Consider the following 16883-nt stretch of genomic DNA (forward strand, 5'->3'; position numbering starts at 1 on the left):
AAGAAATTTGCTTCAAAACAACATATTCCTAGATCCTCAAATTAAACAAAATTAAGCTGTTCCATTCAAATGTGAAAAGGGGGGCCTGGGGAAAAATGGTTTGGAACCTCTGCAAAACGTAACCTGAAACTGGCAAAAGTGTACCTTAACTATTTAACATACAAATATTAGGAAACATGGACAATAAATGTACACTAGAATTGCCTGAATGCAATAAAAATTAATTCAGAAAAAATTACGAGTCAATGGCGTTACATCATACCAAAGAAAATTACTTTCACATCCGATTTGATTTCTGTCGCCTTTCATTTCTTTTAATCTGTCTACATTTTCACAAGAAAATATGCGCACTAAGTCCACCCGACCAGCAGAGTTCCCTGTTGTCAAAACGAGTCAGTCCAGGCATAATGTGACTCTTGTCTATTTCGCTTGCTGTGGTCGGCAACCGATGTTATGCTTTTAGGAAACACAAATATCTACTTAGAAGTTTGCCTAGATTATTGATTCTGCATATCTATGATTTATTCCACCCGGGAAAATAAAGACACCGACACCATATACTTTTAAAGTTTGTGAGAAATCATAACATCAGGTATGTTTGAAAGGGTTTCTCAAAATGTAGTTATCTGACGCATAGTTTCACGTCTACTTCTAAGGACACAATGTAGCTTTACTGAAAATTCGTGCTGCATATTAATTTTCATGTTGTATTTTACACTGTGTGTGATATCAGTAGTCTTCAACTGAGGAAGGCAACAGTGTGCTTGGTTTCCGGGGCGTGACTTTTGTTGGGACAGAATAACTTATTTTAGACTTTTAGACGCAATCAGATGTGCCCTTTGAAAATATTTCTAACCTAATAGTGCTACTATCATTATGTTATTTTATTTGCATGCGTTAAAGTAACAACCTAGGCTAATGTTGACATTATTAAGTCATTTATTACAAGTTAACAATTTAGAAGTCTTTCAAGATTGATCAGTGATGAGAACGATATAGCATACTACTTTTAAATAATTAAAATACACCCTGCAATAGAATATAGATTATTAATAGAATAATCATGTTTTGCTGGCTCCCAATTAGATTCTGATTATATTTTATTATTTATAACATTTCAGACATGGTGCTCCTCATCTTCCTCATAAATCGGTCCTTATGTAGGATACCTGATAAAAATTGAAGGCAAGTCAACGCCATGGGCAACCAAGACAACTTGGAAGATGTGTTTGTAGCTGTCGTTCGTCCAAAGAACCATGTCAGTTTGAGCTCTAAGGAATATCGGGCTAAAGCCTATGAGGTATGCACACATGACTGTAAGTCGCTTTGGATAAAAGCGTCTGCTAAATGGCATATATTATTATTATTATTATTAGGTAAGATTACAGTACCTTTCATAAGATACAGTAGTGATTAGCGACCATTCAACACCTAGCATCTGAAGGTTAGGATCTCTTTGCATAACAGCAAGGGGTTGGACTGAGAGTCGCAGGGTGCTGTGTTTGAGTCCCGGTCTGGAGTACTCCCTGGATTTGTTATGTTGGTGTCAGAAGTGGGATACACATTATTTTGTATACATGCTTAAGTATCCCTGCGAGTAGCAGACTATGGTTAATGCAAAGTGGCAACACCTTTATTAATACATTTAGTGTAAGGAGGCTCAGTTCTGGAAAGCTCCCTGGAAATGCAGCTATAGTTTTTGCCATATCATCCACCCCAAATCTTCTGCAATATAATTTTACTTTAACCCAAATATTGTTAATGGCAAATCACTATTATTTAGCTTATGGTTTGATTTCATAAATGTGTTTCTAGTTCAGTTTATCTTCACCAGTGACATCATGTGTAATTCTGTTATTACCCCTCCTTTAGATCCTGTTGATAGAAGTTCCTTTGGAAGGAAAAGAGAAGAAACGGAAGAAGGTCTTACTGGCGACCAAAATTCAAGCCAATGGGGACACAGCCAGATCCATTTTGGATTATGTAGAAGAAATGACTAAACCCATATCTAACAAAAAGGGTTTTATTGGTAAATAAATATCACTTAGTTGCTTTTGTGTAATTATGGTGGCTTTCCAGATTTGGATGCGATTCATTTGTTAATATAAATGTTCTATGAAGAGTAGAAAGACATTTCAAATAATAATTGTGTCAAAGTACTAATCCCTCTTATGCTGTTGCTCATCACAGGAAAGCGTGTGGTGCACATGAAGAAATTCCATCTCGATGGTGACAATGAAGGAAAAGAGGTCTCCCTCTTTTTTGTGCCAATTAATGTCAAAGGTAGAACTTGACACTAACTTGTCAGCACATAAATCATTTGGTTTACAATAACTTATAAATTATTAGAAATGTTATAAATTGGGGCCTCCTGAGTGGCGCAGTGTTCTAAGGCACTGCATCACAGTGCTTGAGGCGTCACTACAGACCTGGGTTTGATCCCAGGCTGTGTCACAACCGGCTGTGATCGGAAGTCCCATAGGGTGGCGCACAATTGGCCAGTGTCGTCTGAGTTAGGAGAGGGTTTGGCCGGGGGGCTTTACTTGGCTCATCATGTTCTAGTGTCTACTTGTGGCGGGCCGGGCCCGCGCAGGCTGACTTCAGTCGTCAGTGGAACGGTGTTTTCTCCGACACATTGGAGTGCAATTTGAAGGGTCATGTTTTGGAGGATGCATGACTCAACCTTTGCCTCTCCCAAGCCCGTTGGGGAGTTGCAGTGAAGAGACGATCTTAATTGGATCGCAATTGGATATCACAAAATTGGGGTGAAAAAGGGGGTAAAATCCCTTAATAAAATAAGCAAAAAATGAGGTAGAAAAATAATAATGCTAATACTGAGCATTAGTATAGTGCCTTTTGAAAGTATTCAAACCCTTAATTTATTCAACATTTTGTTGTAACAGCTTGAATTCAAAATGGATAAAATGTAGATTTTTTTCTCGCCCATCTACACACAATACTCCATAAAGACAGTGAAAATATGTTTTAGATTTTTAGCAAATTTATTGAAAATGAAATACAGAAATATCTCTTTTACGTAAGTATTCACACCTTTAGTCAATACTTTGTAGAAGCATCTTTGGCAGGGATTACAGCTGTGAGTCTTTCTGGGTATATGTCACTAAGAGCTTTCCACACAAGGATTGTATAACATCAAATCAAATTAATTTATATAGCCCTTCGTACATCAGCTGATATCTCAAAGTGCTGTACAGAAACCCAGCCTAAAACCCCAAACAGCAAGCAATGCAGGTGTAGAAGCACGGTGGCTAGGAAAAACTCCCTAGAAAGGCCAAAACCTAGGAAGAAACCTAGAGAAGAACCAGGCTATGAGGGGTGGACAGTCCTCTTCTGGCTGTGCCGGGTGGAGATTATAACAGAACATGGCCAAGATGTTCAAATGTTCATGAATGACCAGCATGGTCGAATAATTATAAGGCAGAACAGTTGAAACTGGAGCAGCAGCACGGCCAGGTGGTCTGGGGACAGCAAGGAGTCATCATGTCAGGTAGTCCTGGGGCATGGTCCTAGGGCTCAGGTCCTCCGAGAGAGAGAAAGAAGGAGATAATTAGAGAACGCACACTTAAATTCACACAGGACACCGAATAGGACAGGAGAAGTACTCCAGATGTAACAAACTGACCCTAGCCCCCCGACACATAAACTACTGCAGCATAAATACTGGAGGCTGAGACAGGAGGGGTCAGGAGATACTGTGGCCCCATCCGAGGACACCCCCGGACAGGGCCAAACAGGAAGGATATAACTCCACCCACTTTGCCAAAGCACAGCCCCCACACCACTAGAGGGATATCTTCAACCACCAACTTACCATCCTGAGACCAGGCTGAGTATAGCCCACAAAGATCTCCGCCATGGCACAACCCAAGGGGGGGCGCCAACCCAGACAGGATGACTACATCAGTGAATCAACCCACTCAGGTGACGCACCCCTTCCAGGGACGGCATGAGAGAGCCCCAGTAAGCCAGTGACTCAGCCCCTGTAATAGGTTTAGAGGCAGAGAATCCCAGTGGAAAGAGGGGAACCGGCCAGGCAGAGACAGCAAGGTCGGTTCGTTGCTCCAGAGCCTTTCCGTTCACCTTCCCACTCCTGGGCCAGACTACACTCAATCATATGACCCACTGAAGAGATGAGTCTTCAGTAAAGACTTAAAGGTTGAGACCGAGTTTGCGTCTCTGACATGGGTAGGCAGACCATTCCATAAAAATGGAGCTCTATAGGAGAAAGCCCTGCCTCCAGACGTTTGCTTAGAAATTCTAGGGACAATTAGGAGGCCTGCGTCTTGTGACCGTAGCGTACGTGTAGGTATGTACGGCAGGACCAAATCAGAGAGATAGGTAGGAGCAAGCCCATGTAATGCTTTGTAGGTTAGCAGTAAAACCTTGAAATCAGCCCTTGCTTTGACAGGAAGCAGGTGTAGAGAGGCTAGCACTGTAATAGTAGAGTAATATGATCAATTTTTTTGGTTCTAGTCAGGATTCTAGCAGCCGTATTTAGCACTAACTGAAGTTTTACATTTGCCCATTATTCTTTTCAAAATTCTTCAAGCTCTGTTGAATTGGTTGTTGATCATTGCTAGACAACCATTTTCAGGTCTTGCCATAGATTTAAGTTCAAACTGTAACTCGGCCACTCAGGAACATTCACTGTGTTCTTGTTAAGCAACTTCAGTGTATATTTGGCTTTGTGTTTTAAGTTATTGTCCTGCTGAAAGGTGAATTAATCTCCCAGTGTCTGGTGAAAAGCAGACTGAACCAGGTTTTCCTCTAGGGTTTTGCGTGTTCTTAGCTCCATTCTGTTTCTTTTTTGTCCATAAACTCCCCAGCCCTTAATGGTTACAACCATACCCATAACATAATGCAGCCACCACTATGCTTGAAAATATGGAGAGTAGTACTTTGTAATGTGTTGTATTGGATTTGACCCAAACATAACGCTTTGTATATGCTGTTCATTGACTACAGCTCAGCGTTCAACACCATAGTGCCCACGAAGCTTATCAATAAGCTATGGACCTTAGGAATAAACACCTCCCTCTGCAACTGGATCCTGGACTTCCTGACGGGCCGCCCCAGGTGGTAAAGGTAGGCAACAACATGTCTGCCACACCTCAACACTGTACTCCCACAACTGCGTGGCCAAACACGAATACCACACCATCATTAAGTTTGCTGACGACAAAACAGTGTTAGGCCTGATCACCGACAACGACGAGACAGCCTATAGGGAGGAGGTCAGAGAACTGGCAGTGTGGTGCCAGGACAAGAACATCTCCCTCAATGGGAGCAAGACAAAGGAGCTGATCATGGACTACAGGAAAAGGTGGGCCGAACAGGCCCCCATTAACATCAACGGGGCTGTAGTGGAGCGGGTTGAGAGTTTCAAGTTCCTTGGTGTCCACATCACCAACAATCTATTTTTTATTTTTTTATTTCACCTTTATTTAACCAGGTAGGCTAGTTGAGAACAAGTTCTCATTTGCAACTGCGACCTGGCCAAGATAAAGCATAGCAGTGTGAACAGACAACACAGAGTTACACATGGAGTAAACAATTAACAAGTCAATAACACAGTAGAAAAAAAGGGGAGTCTATATACATTGTGTGCAAAAGGCATGAGGAGGTAGGCGAATAATTACAATTTTGCAGATTAACACTGGAGTGATAAATGATCAGATGGTCATGTACATGTAGAGATATTGGTGTGCAAAAGAGAAGAAAAGTAAATAAATAAAAACAGTATGGGGATGAGGTAGGTAAAAATGGGTGGGCTATTTACCGATAGACTATGTACAGCTGCAGCGATCGGTTAGCTGCTCAGATAGCAGATGTTTGAAGTTGGTGAGGGAGATTAAAGTCTCCAACTTCAGCGATTTTTGCAATTCGTTCCAGTCACAGTCAGCAGAGAACTGGAACGAAAGGTGGCCAAATGAGGTGTTGGCTTTAGGGATGATCAGTGAGATACACCTGCTGGAGTGCGTGCTTCGGATGGGTGTTGCCATCGTGACCGGTGAACTGAGATAAGGCGGAGCTTTACCTAGCATGGACTTATAGATGACCTGGAGCCAGTGGGTCTGGCGACGAATATGTAGCGAGGGCCAGCCGACTAGAGCATACAGGTCGCAGTGGTGGGTGGTATAAGGTGCTTTAGTGACAAAACAGATGGCACTGTGATAAACTGCATCCAGTTTGCTGAGTAGAGTGTTGGAAGCAATTTTGTAGATGACATCGCCGAAGTCGAGGATCGTTAGGATAGTCAGTTTTACTAGGGTAAGTTTGGCGGCGTGAGTGAAGGAGGCTTTGTTGCGGAATAGAAAGCCGACTCTAGATTTGATTTTCGATTGGAGATGTTTGATATGAGTCTGGAAGGAGAGTTTACAGTCTAGCCAGACACCCAGGTACTTATAGATGTCCACATATTCAAGGTCGGAACCATCCAGGGTGGTGATGCTGGTCAGGCGTGCGGTGCAGGCAGCGAACGGTTGAAAAGCATGCATTTGGTTTTACTAGCATTTAAGAGCAGTCGGAGGCGACGGAAAGAGTGTTGTATGGCATTAGGTTAGATAGCACAGTGTCCAAGGACGGGCCGGAAGTATATAGAATGGTGTCGTCTGCGTAGAGGTGGATCAGGGAATCGCCCGCAGCAAGAGGTCGGAACCATCCAGGGTGGTGATGCTGGTCAGGCGTGCGGGTGCAGGCAGCGAACGGTTGAAAAGCATGCATTTGGTTTTACTAGCGTTTAAGAGCAGTTGGAGGCCACGGAGCAACATCATTGATATATATAGGAAAAAAGAGTCGGCCCGAGGATTGAACCCTGTGGCACCCCCATAGAGACTGCCAGAGGACCGGACAGCATGCCCTCCCATTTGACACACTGAACTCTGTCTGCAAAGTAGTTGATGAACCAGGCAAGCCAGTCATCCGAAAAACCGAGGCTACTGAGTCTGCCAATAAGAATATGGTGATTGACAGAGTCGAAAGCCTTGGCAAGGTCGATGAAGACGGCTGCACAGTACTGTCTTTTATCGATGGCGGTTATGATATCGTTTAGTACCTTGAGCGTGGCTGAGGTGCACCCGTGACCGGCTCGGAAACCAGATTGCACAGCGGAGAAGGTACGGTGGGATTCGAGATGGTCAGTGACCTGTTTGTTGACTTGGCGTTCGAAGACCTTAGATAGGCAGGGCAGGATGGATATAGGTCTGTAATAGTTTGGGTCCAGGGTGTCTCCCCCTTTGAAGAGGGGGATGACTGCGGCAGCTTTCCAATCCTTGGGGATCTCAGACGATATGAAAGAGAGGTTGAACAGGCTGGTAATGATGGGATGAGGTCAATGTCCTTCCAGGATACCCAGGCCAGGTTGATTAGAAAGGCCTGCTCACAGAAGTGTTTTAGGGAGCGTTTGACAGTGATGAGGGGTGGTTGTTTGACTGTGGCTCCGTAGCGGATATCATGGTCCAAACACACCAAGGCAGTCATGAAGAGGGCACAACAAAACCTTTTCCCCCTCAGGAGACTGAAAATATTTGGCATGGGTCCCCAGATCTTCAAAAAGTTCTATAGCTGCACCATCCAGAGCATCTTGACCGGTGGCATCACCGTCTGGTATGGCAACTGCTCGGCATCTGACCATAAGGCGTACAGTGCTCCTTGGGATGTTTAAAGCTTGGGAAATCTTTTTGTATCCAAATCCGGCTTTAAACTTCTTCACAACAGTATCTCGGACCTGCCTGGTGTGTTCCTTGTTCTCCATGATGCTCTCTGCACTTTTAACGGACCTCTGAGACTATCACAGTGCAGGTGCATTTATACGGAGACTTGATTACACACAGGTGGATTGTATTTATCATCATTAGTCATTTAGGTCAACATTGGATCATTCAGAGATCCTCACTGAACTTCTGGAGAGAGTTTGCTGCACTGAAAGTAAAAGGGGCTGAATAATTTTGCACGCCCAATTTTTCAGTTTTTGATTTGTTAAAAAAGTTTGAAATATCCAATAAATGTCGTTCCACTTCATGATTGTGTCCCACTTGTTGTTGATTCTTCACAAAAAAATACAGTTTTATATCTTTATGTTTGAAGCCTGAAATGTGGCAAAAGTTCGCAAAGTTCAAGGGGGCCGAATACTTTCGCAAGGCACTGTATAGAATGCCCTCTTCAAATCAAAACAGGGGATCCAATATTTGTTTTTTTATTACTTGTTAAACATAATGTCTTTATCTGAGCAATTGTATTACTATAGTTTATTACCATATACTTTTTTTGTTTTTTTGAGCATACAATATCGCTCAGTATTTGTATTACCGGTATTTCTTTTATAGTCTTTTTTGCTGATCTTTATCAAGGGATACAATAATTCCTGACCCTATGGCAAGTGTTAGAACACTTGTATCTGGGGTAATTTTTAAAGCATTCCTTAGAATAATTCCTTAATAATATTGTTTAGCTAACAATGTTTTTTTATTATTGTGTGCTGCTTATTGGTCTTTCGGGAACAGATAATAGCAAACCTATCTACAACCCTGGGAGCCCAAGTTTTTACTGCCTCCAGGATATCATGCGTGTGTGTAGTGAGACCAGCACTCATTTCTCCTCCATCACCTCAAAGATGCTCCTGGCCTTGGACAAGTAAGTCTTTGTCTATGATTTCATATTGAAGTAATTTAGCAGGCGCCCTGATCCACTGTTTTTTCTGTGTATCAAGAGAGCTTAAAACCAGTGTATATGGTAACTTCACTTACTCTACCATCTTCATGGCTGTTGTATTCATGCCACTTCGGGGGCGGTAGGTAGCCCAGAGGTTAGAGGTGGACCGGTAACAGAAAGGTTGTTGGTTTAATTCCCGGGCCGGACGATGAACTAAGTGTTGAACTAGACTGGTTACTGGAGGCCTGCTGGTTTCAGATTATTACTACTATCCACTGCTGTTGTGCCTTTGAGCAGTCTCGTGACTGTGTATGTGTGGTGTCCGGGGGTTGGGATTGGAAATAACATAAGATATTTAAAACGACTTACAGTGCAGTGAGTGACACAGTAGATATTTCACCCACCATAGAGACATTGGTAAGCCTTACCAGAACGTCACCACTAAACCTTGACCTTTGAACTTGTACCTGCCCTATACAGGTGGCTGGAAGAGAAGCACACCATGCCTCACGCCATTGCAGCTCTGTTCCGGCCCGCACCGGTGGACCGAGTCAAGACCAATGTGAGTAACCCTGCATACACCAGCGAGGGCAAACCCAGCGATGGAGATTTGCACATGGGCTACACCGCCTTGGAGATCAAGAGCAAGATGCTGTCACTGGAGAAGGCAGACATGTGCATTCAAAACCCTCTCTACAGCTCAGACCTGCAGTATACCAACCGGGTGAGAGCCCAGATACCGTTTTTTCCAATTCCTACCCTCTCCCGAGGGACGGCTTACAAGACAGTTCACATTTTTGTTTTAGCCCTGCACGGACACACTTTTATTTTAACAGAAATAGTGTGTATCATAATCAAAATATGTGAAGATAAACTACAGTGTTTACGTATCCTCTCCATTTTTGCCTTTTCTAGGTGGACAAAGTTATCATCAACCCTTACTTTGGCCTTGGTGCTCCAGATTACTCTAAAATCCAGATCCCTACTAGAGAAAAGTGGCAGCACGGCTCTAACAATGTGACAGAGGAAAAGTGAGTGTGCCTCCCAAAATTTAACTTCAAAACAACTTAATGAATTCTCCAGACCTGGGTTCAAATAGTATTCTTTTCCCTTCAAATAGTTTGAGCCTGTCTGGATTTGCCAAATAGGTGACATTTCCACATTTGGGACTATTCCATCAGTTCCATTGCGCCAGGCAACCTATCTGGCAGTTTGGGCCTTTTCAAATGCCTCATGACATTGTGACGTTCAAGTGATTGAACGAGGCCTATTCTCTGTCTCCTCCATAGGGAGCACCAGTGGGTGGATGACTTCCCCCTACACCGCAGTGCCTGTGAAGGTGACACAGATCTGCTCACCAAGCTCCTGGAAAGTGGCTTCTCAGTCAAACAGCTGGACAGCGACCACTGGGCCCCCATCCACTACGCCTGCTGGTACATCTCATACGAGTAGTGTTTTGTTCTAGCACGGCTGTACACCAAAACAAGTGGCAGGGCTGCTATTTTGCTGAAAAACTCATCCTAGATTGTAAACCAACCTGTAAAATAACATTTACATTTTACATTTAAGTCATTTAGCAGACGCTCTTATCCAGAGCGACTTACAAATTGGTGCATTCACCTTATGACATCCAGTGGAACAACCACTTTACAATAGTGCATCTAAATATTTTAAGGGGGGAGGGGGTGAGAAGGATTACTTTATCCTATCCTAGGTGTTCCTTAAAGAGGTGGGGTTTCAGGTGTCTCCGGAAGGTGGTGATTGACTCCGCTGTCCTGGCGTCGTGAGGGAGTTTGTTCCACCATTGGGGAGCCAGAGCAGCGAACAGTTTTGACTGAGCTGAGCGGGAACTGTACTTCCTCAGTGGTAGGGAGGCGAGCAGGCCAGAGGTGGATGAACGCAGTGCCCTTATTTGGGTGTAGGGCCTGATCAGAGCCTGGAGGTACTGAGGTGCCGTTCCCCTCACAGCTCCGTAGGCAAGCACCATGGTCTTGTAGCGGATGCGAGCTTCAACTGGAAGCCAGTGGAGAGAGCGGAGGAGCGGGGTGACGTGAGAGAACTTGGGAAGGTTGAACACTAGACGGGCTGCGGCGTTCTGGATGAGTTGTAGGGGTTTAATGGCACAGGCAGGGAGCCCAGCCAACAGCGAGTTGCAGTAATCCAGACGGGAGATGACAAGTGCCTGGATTAGGACCTGCGCCGCTTCCTGTGTGAGGCAGGGTCGTACTCTGCGGATGTTGTAGAGCATGAACCTACAGGAACGGGCCACCGCCTTGATGTTAGTTGAGAACGACAGGGTTGTTGTCCAGGATCACGCCAAGGTTCTTAGCGCTCTGGGAGGAGGACACAATGGAGTTGTCAACCGTGATGGCGAGATCATGGAACGGGCAGTCCTTCCCTGGGAGGAAGAGCAGCTCCGTCTTGCCGAAGTTCAGCTTGAGGTGGTGATCCGTCATCCACACTGATATGTCTGCCAGACATGCAGAGATGCGATTCGCCACCTGGTCATCAGAAGGGGGAAAGGAGAAGATTAATTGTGTGTCGTCTGCATAGCAATGATAGGAGAGACCATGTGAGGTTATGACAGAGCCAAGTGACTTGGTGTATAGCGAGAATAGGAGAGGGCCTAGAACAGAGCCCTGGGGACACCAGTGGTGAGAGCGCGTGGTGAGGAGACAGATTCTCGCCACGCCACCTGGTAGGAGCGACCTGTCAGGTAGGACGCAATCCAAGCGTGGGCCGCGCCGGAGATGCCCAACTCAGAGAGGGTGGAGAGGAGGATCTGATGGTTCACAGTATCGAAGGCAGCCGATAGGTCTAGAAGGATGAGAGCAGAGGAGAGAGAGTTAGCTTTAGCGGTGCGGAGCGCCTCCGTGATACAGAGAAGAGCAGTCTCAGTTGAATGACTAGTCTTGAAACCTGACTGATTTGGATCAAGAAGGTCATTCTGAGAGAGATAGCGGGAGAGCTGACCAAGGACGGCACGTTCAAGAGTTTTGGAGAGAAAAGAAAGAAGGGATACTGGTCTGTAGTTGTTGACATCGGAGGGATCGAGTGTAGGTTTTTTCAGAAGGGGTGCAACTCTCGCTCTCTTGAAGACGGAAGGGACGTAGCCAGCGGTCAGGGATAAGTTGATGAGCGAGGTGAGGTAAGGGAGAAGGTCTCCGGAAATGGTCTGGAGAAGAGAGGAGGGGATAGGGTCGAGCGGGCAGGTTGTTGGGCGGCCGGCCGTCACAAGACGCGAGATTTCATCTGGAGAGAGAGGGAGAAAGAGGTCAGAGCACAGGGTAGGGCAGTGTGAGCAGAACCAGCGGTGTTGTTTGACTTAGCAAACGAGGATCGGATGTCGTCGATCTTCTTTTCAAAATGGTTGACGAAGTCATCTGCAGAGAGGGAGGGGGGAGGGGGAGGAGGATTCAGGAGGGAGGAGAATGTGGCAAAGAGCTTCCTAGGGTTAGAGGCAGATGCTTGGAATTTAGAGTGGTAGAAAGTGGCTTTAGCAGCAGAGACAGAGGAGGAAAATGTAGAGAGGAGGGAGTGAAAGGATGCCAGGTCCGCAGGGAGGCGAGTTTTCCTCCATTTCCGCTCGGCCTTCCGGAGCCCTGTTCTGTGAGCTCGCATTGAGTCGTCAAGCCACGGAGCGGGAGGGGAGGACCGAGCCGGCCTGGAAGATAGGGGACATAGAGAGTCAAAGGATGCAGAAAGGGAGGAGAGGAGGGTTGAGGAGGCAGAATCAGGAGATAGGTTGGAGAAGGTTTGAGCAGAGGGAAGAGATGATAGGATGGAAGAGGAGAGAGTAGCGGGGGAGAGAGAGCGAAGGTTGGGACGGCGCGATACCATCCGAGTAGGGGCAGTGTGGGAAGTGTTGGATGAGAGCGAGAGGGAAAAGGATACAAGGTAGTGGTCGGAGACTTGGAGGGGAGTTGCAATGAGGTTAGTGGAAGAACAGCATCTAGTAAAGATGAGGTCGAGCGTATTGCCTGCCTTGTGAGTAGGGGGGGAAGGTGAGAGGGTGAGGTCAAAAGAGGAGAGGAGTGGAAAGAAGGAGGCAGAGAGAAATAAAGTAAAAATAAAGTGTTCCCCAAATTCCCTAAAGAAAATTAAAGTCTCTAAGGACACTAACATTTATATATATTTGTTTATTGTACAGCTAACGGCAAATAAGAGTAAAATGTCTGTGTTGAATGTAGGTATGGTAAAGTGGAAGCAACAAAGCTACTGCTGGAGAAGGGAAACTGTAACCCCAACCTGCTGAATGGCCAGCTGAGCTCCCTGCTGCACTTTGCAGCTGGAGGGGGCCACTCAGAGATCGTACAGCTTCTGCTCCAGCATCCTGAGATAGACCGGGTAAGACTGAGACAGATGCACTAAAACAGGTTTAGATCCTGACAGGGGTCTCCGACTCTAGTCCTGAGGAGCTATTAGGTGCATAGGCTTTCATGCTAACCCTCCAGTAGCACATCTGATTCCCAGGCTGAAGATCATGCTTAGTTGATTATTTGAATCAGGTTTGTTTGCGATGTGCTCAGTGGTTAAATTGAGCCAGAGCTGCCCAGAGCCAAGCTCCTGCACCTTGGGTGAAAGGGAGAGCCAGTCAGAGCCAAGCTTCTACACCTAACAGGCCAAAAGACAACAGTAGGATAAAAGTATGCTAAATCAAGATTAGGGTTAGTGTTGAACATAAGGCTAAGGTCAAGGGTTAGATTTATGGTTAAGGGACACAGGTTAGGAGAGAATTTTTGCTAACCCTAACCCTTTCCCTAACGTTAAACACAGTCTCCTAACCTGCTACATGAATTATCTTAACCTGCTGCATAAGTTCTCCTAACCTGCTACGAAAAAGAACTTTGGTATCAGTGGCTTGAAAAGAGTGTTTCCCTTATGGGTAAGGTTATGAATGGAACACTAGTCACTTGAATAATGTTTACATATTTTGCATTACTCATCTCATATGTATATACTGTATTCTATTCTACTGTATCGTAGTCTATGCCGCTCTGACATTGCTCGTCCATATATTTATATATTCTTAATTCCATTCCTTTACTTAGATTTGTTTATTTGGTATATGTTGTGAAATTGTTACATTTTACTTATTAGATATTACTGCACTGTCGGAGCTAGAAACACAAGTATTTCGCCACACCCACAATAACATCTGCTAAACACGTGTATGTGACCAATAACATTTGATTTGTTGACTAGTAGGCTCGTGGTTGAGTCGGGGCGTGGACATGAACCTCGGGATAGGTTTAAGTTAAGCATTATGGCTATGGTTAGAGTTGAGCCATGGTGTCAACATGAAGCTAGGGTTATGGTTGAGCCAGGGTATGGACAAGAGGAAAGTGTGGAGTGACAGCAGAAGACAGTGAGCATGCATTAACCATAATCCATACACTTTTGAATTCCAAATTCAACCCCTAAATGTGCTGGAATAAAAGCCTGCACACCCAGTAGCTCTCCAAGACCTGCATTGGAGAACCCTGGTTGAATCCAGTATATCCTCCATCCTATTTGCATTATGACCACATACTGTAGGGTGTGCTGGTACCAGTGGAACTTCATAGCTTAGGATTTCAATATGTTCCCAGTAGTAAGTAGCAGTAAGAAAGTCAGTCACTTTGCTTGCTTGTTTCTATACTCTTATAAGCACATAGAGGATCAGCAAAACAGATCGCCCCTGCAAATCTGTGAAGAGAACAAGCAAAACGAATGGGAGGAGACAGTGAAACTCCTACAGCAAGCCAATAACAAACCAGTGAGTGTGGAGTGTGTGTGTGTCAGTGTGCGTGACTGTATGCTACTCCAACAGACTTGTCAAAGTATTTTATTACCATTAGCAGTTGATGAAACTGTGTGTTCGTTCCGCAGTACGAGAAGGTGCGCATCTACCGTATGGACGGCTCGTACCGCTCGGTGGAGCTGAAGCACGGCAACAACACATCAGTGCAGCAGATTATGGAGGGCATGCGGCTTTCCAAGGACACCCAGCAGTACTTCACCATCTGGATCTGCTCCGAGAACCTCAGTGAGTCACACATACACAGATCCAAAATGGCTGCCCAATATTTGGGCATAGGTATTATATTATTGTATCTGTAGTATCCTATTTCCATGCTACCTGTGCTGATGACACCCTTGGTGTGTGTTTGTATTGTCTTCCATCAGACCTGCAGCTAAAGCCCTACCACAAGCCCCTGCAGCACCTGCGTATCTGGACAGAGATCGTCACTGACCTCACCGTCCTAGACCCCCAGAGGGAGAACCCACAGCTCTTCCTCCGTAGAGATGTCCGTCTGCCCCTCGACATTGAGAAAAAGGTTTGTAACCAATTTGATTCTGATCAACTTTATTATCCCCTTGGGAAATTCTTCTTGCTGCATCTGTAAAGCAAGGATTTGGGATATTGAATATTGCTTAGATCAGTGTTTCTCAACTCTGGTTAAGGGGTACCCAGAGGGTGTGCATGAATTTATTTCAGCCCAGTAATAATAAACATGATTAAACTGTTCAAGGGTTTGGTGTTTAAGTTCATTAATTTGCTCATTAATCCATCCACGATTGGCTTGAATCTTCTCCTCCAGATTGAGGACCCACTGTCCATCCTGATCCTGTTTGATGAGGCCAGACACTGCCTCCTCAAGGGCTTCTTCCCCTCCCCGGACAGCAAGCTGATCACCCTGGCCAGCCTTCTGCTGCAGATCATCTACGGAAACTATGAGAGCAAGAAGCACAAGCAGGGTTTCCTTAAGTAAATATCTTAAATCGGTCCCCGAATTCAGTCAATCTAGCATAATACTCTTCTTTAAAACTGGGGAAATCTTGGTATGATATTTGAAGATAAGGTACATAAAGCTGTGGTAATATGATATACTATTGACATAACTGTCTGTGTAAATGTTTTGTTTTCAACAGTGAGGAAAACCTGAAATCTATTGTCCCAATATCCAAGGTTAAAAGCAAAGCACATCATTGGACAAGCAAGATTCTTCATGAGTATAAGGTCAGGTTTATTTTCATTATTTAGATTTTGTGAAATAACTTGTAAGCATTTATATCTGTGGGGTCAAACTCTTAGCCTTACTTCACCTTATTGGCCCCACAGTGCTTCAGTATGAGTGAGGGTGTGAGCAAAGAGATGCACCACCTCCAGAGGCTCTTCCTGCAGAACTGCTGGGACATCCCAACCTATGGTGCCGCCTTCTTCACAGGCCAGGTCTTCACCAAGGCTAGCTCCAGCAACCACAAAGTGATCCGCGTCTTCGTGGGTGTCAACACCAAGGGCCTGCACCTCATGAACATGGAGACCAAGGTATCCCGGGGGATATTTGTTGGTTGGGGACAGATTCATATGAATACAGAGAGAACCATGTTTAACCATGCAGTATACAGAATACATTCTTATTTAGTTGTCACAAAGTAAGCATGGATGTAAATATCTAAGCATATAAATAAGGCTCAAAAGTATCCAGCTTTGTATATTTTGAATGTTTTCATGTAAATGCCCTCTTACTGATACTGTGCATATGTTTTACTGTGTATTTATAGGTACTTCTTATCAGTCTGGGGTATGGCTCTTTCATGTGGCAGCTAGGGCATGCTGATCAGTACTTTCAGATTCACAGTCTGGAAAATAAGATGAATTTCATTGTGCATACCAAACAGGTAAATATAGGACCTTTCCCAAGTCATTCCAATGGATGTATCTGTGAATATGTTGAATCAATGTGTTGTAGCCTGGAAAACAGTGCAGATGGTATGATTTATAAGAAAATATTTACCATAGAGCTATATGCTAACTGAAGAGTTGATTGTGGGCAATATTACATGAAATTGCTTGTATTCATTGGATCCTTTTCTTCTTTCCTCAATAGGCTGGCCTAATTGTTAAACTGTTAATGAAGTTGAGTGGACAAATGACTCCAAATGACAGAAGTTTAACAGACAAGTATGCATATGGTTGATTCACCATGTACTTTTCCCCCCATTTGTTTTGCTTTCTTGTATTGTAATTTGCTTTTTTGAGGAAAAAGTATTTTTCACCAATTACATAGTTTTGTATCACAATAGAACAAGACATGTTTCACATTTGGTTTATTTGATATTAAGATTTGTTACATTTGACAAATTCTTACATGCTGTAATTTTTATGGTTGTAAATAATGTGTATTTAAAGATTAAATAAATTTAATGAGTTAATAAAATGAATACTA

At 44.3% G+C, this 16883-nt stretch overlaps 1 protein-coding gene across 5 annotated transcripts; it reads left to right on the forward strand.

Moving 5' to 3' along the window:
* Nucleotides 1-403: 403 nt before the first annotated feature.
* On the forward strand, nt 404-16883 carry LOC124042783 (krev interaction trapped protein 1-like). 5 transcript variants are annotated; one of them, XM_046360896.1, is made up of 17 exons: nt 404-592; nt 1122-1300; nt 1873-2029; nt 2191-2283; nt 8523-8652; nt 9151-9394; nt 9586-9701; nt 9960-10103; nt 12861-13017; nt 14321-14428; nt 14542-14698; nt 14839-14990; nt 15255-15421; nt 15586-15673; nt 15776-15982; nt 16219-16335; nt 16545-16883. In XM_046360896.1, exons 2-17 carry the CDS (start codon nt 1199-1201, stop codon nt 16632-16634), a joined length of 2229 nt encoding a protein of 742 aa, XP_046216852.1. In that variant the 5' UTR covers nt 404-592; nt 1122-1198; the 3' UTR covers nt 16635-16883. The 5 variants fall into 5 exon arrangements, with proteins under 5 accessions (XP_046216852.1, XP_046216854.1, XP_046216853.1 ...); XM_046360898.1 differs by having other exon boundaries at nt 9151-9232; XM_046360897.1 differs by lacking the exon at nt 14321-14428.

Source organism: Oncorhynchus gorbuscha, linkage group LG09 (assembly GCF_021184085.1).
Source record: "Oncorhynchus gorbuscha isolate QuinsamMale2020 ecotype Even-year linkage group LG09, OgorEven_v1.0, whole genome shotgun sequence".
Classification (NCBI taxonomy): Eukaryota; Metazoa; Chordata; class Actinopteri; order Salmoniformes; family Salmonidae; genus Oncorhynchus; species Oncorhynchus gorbuscha.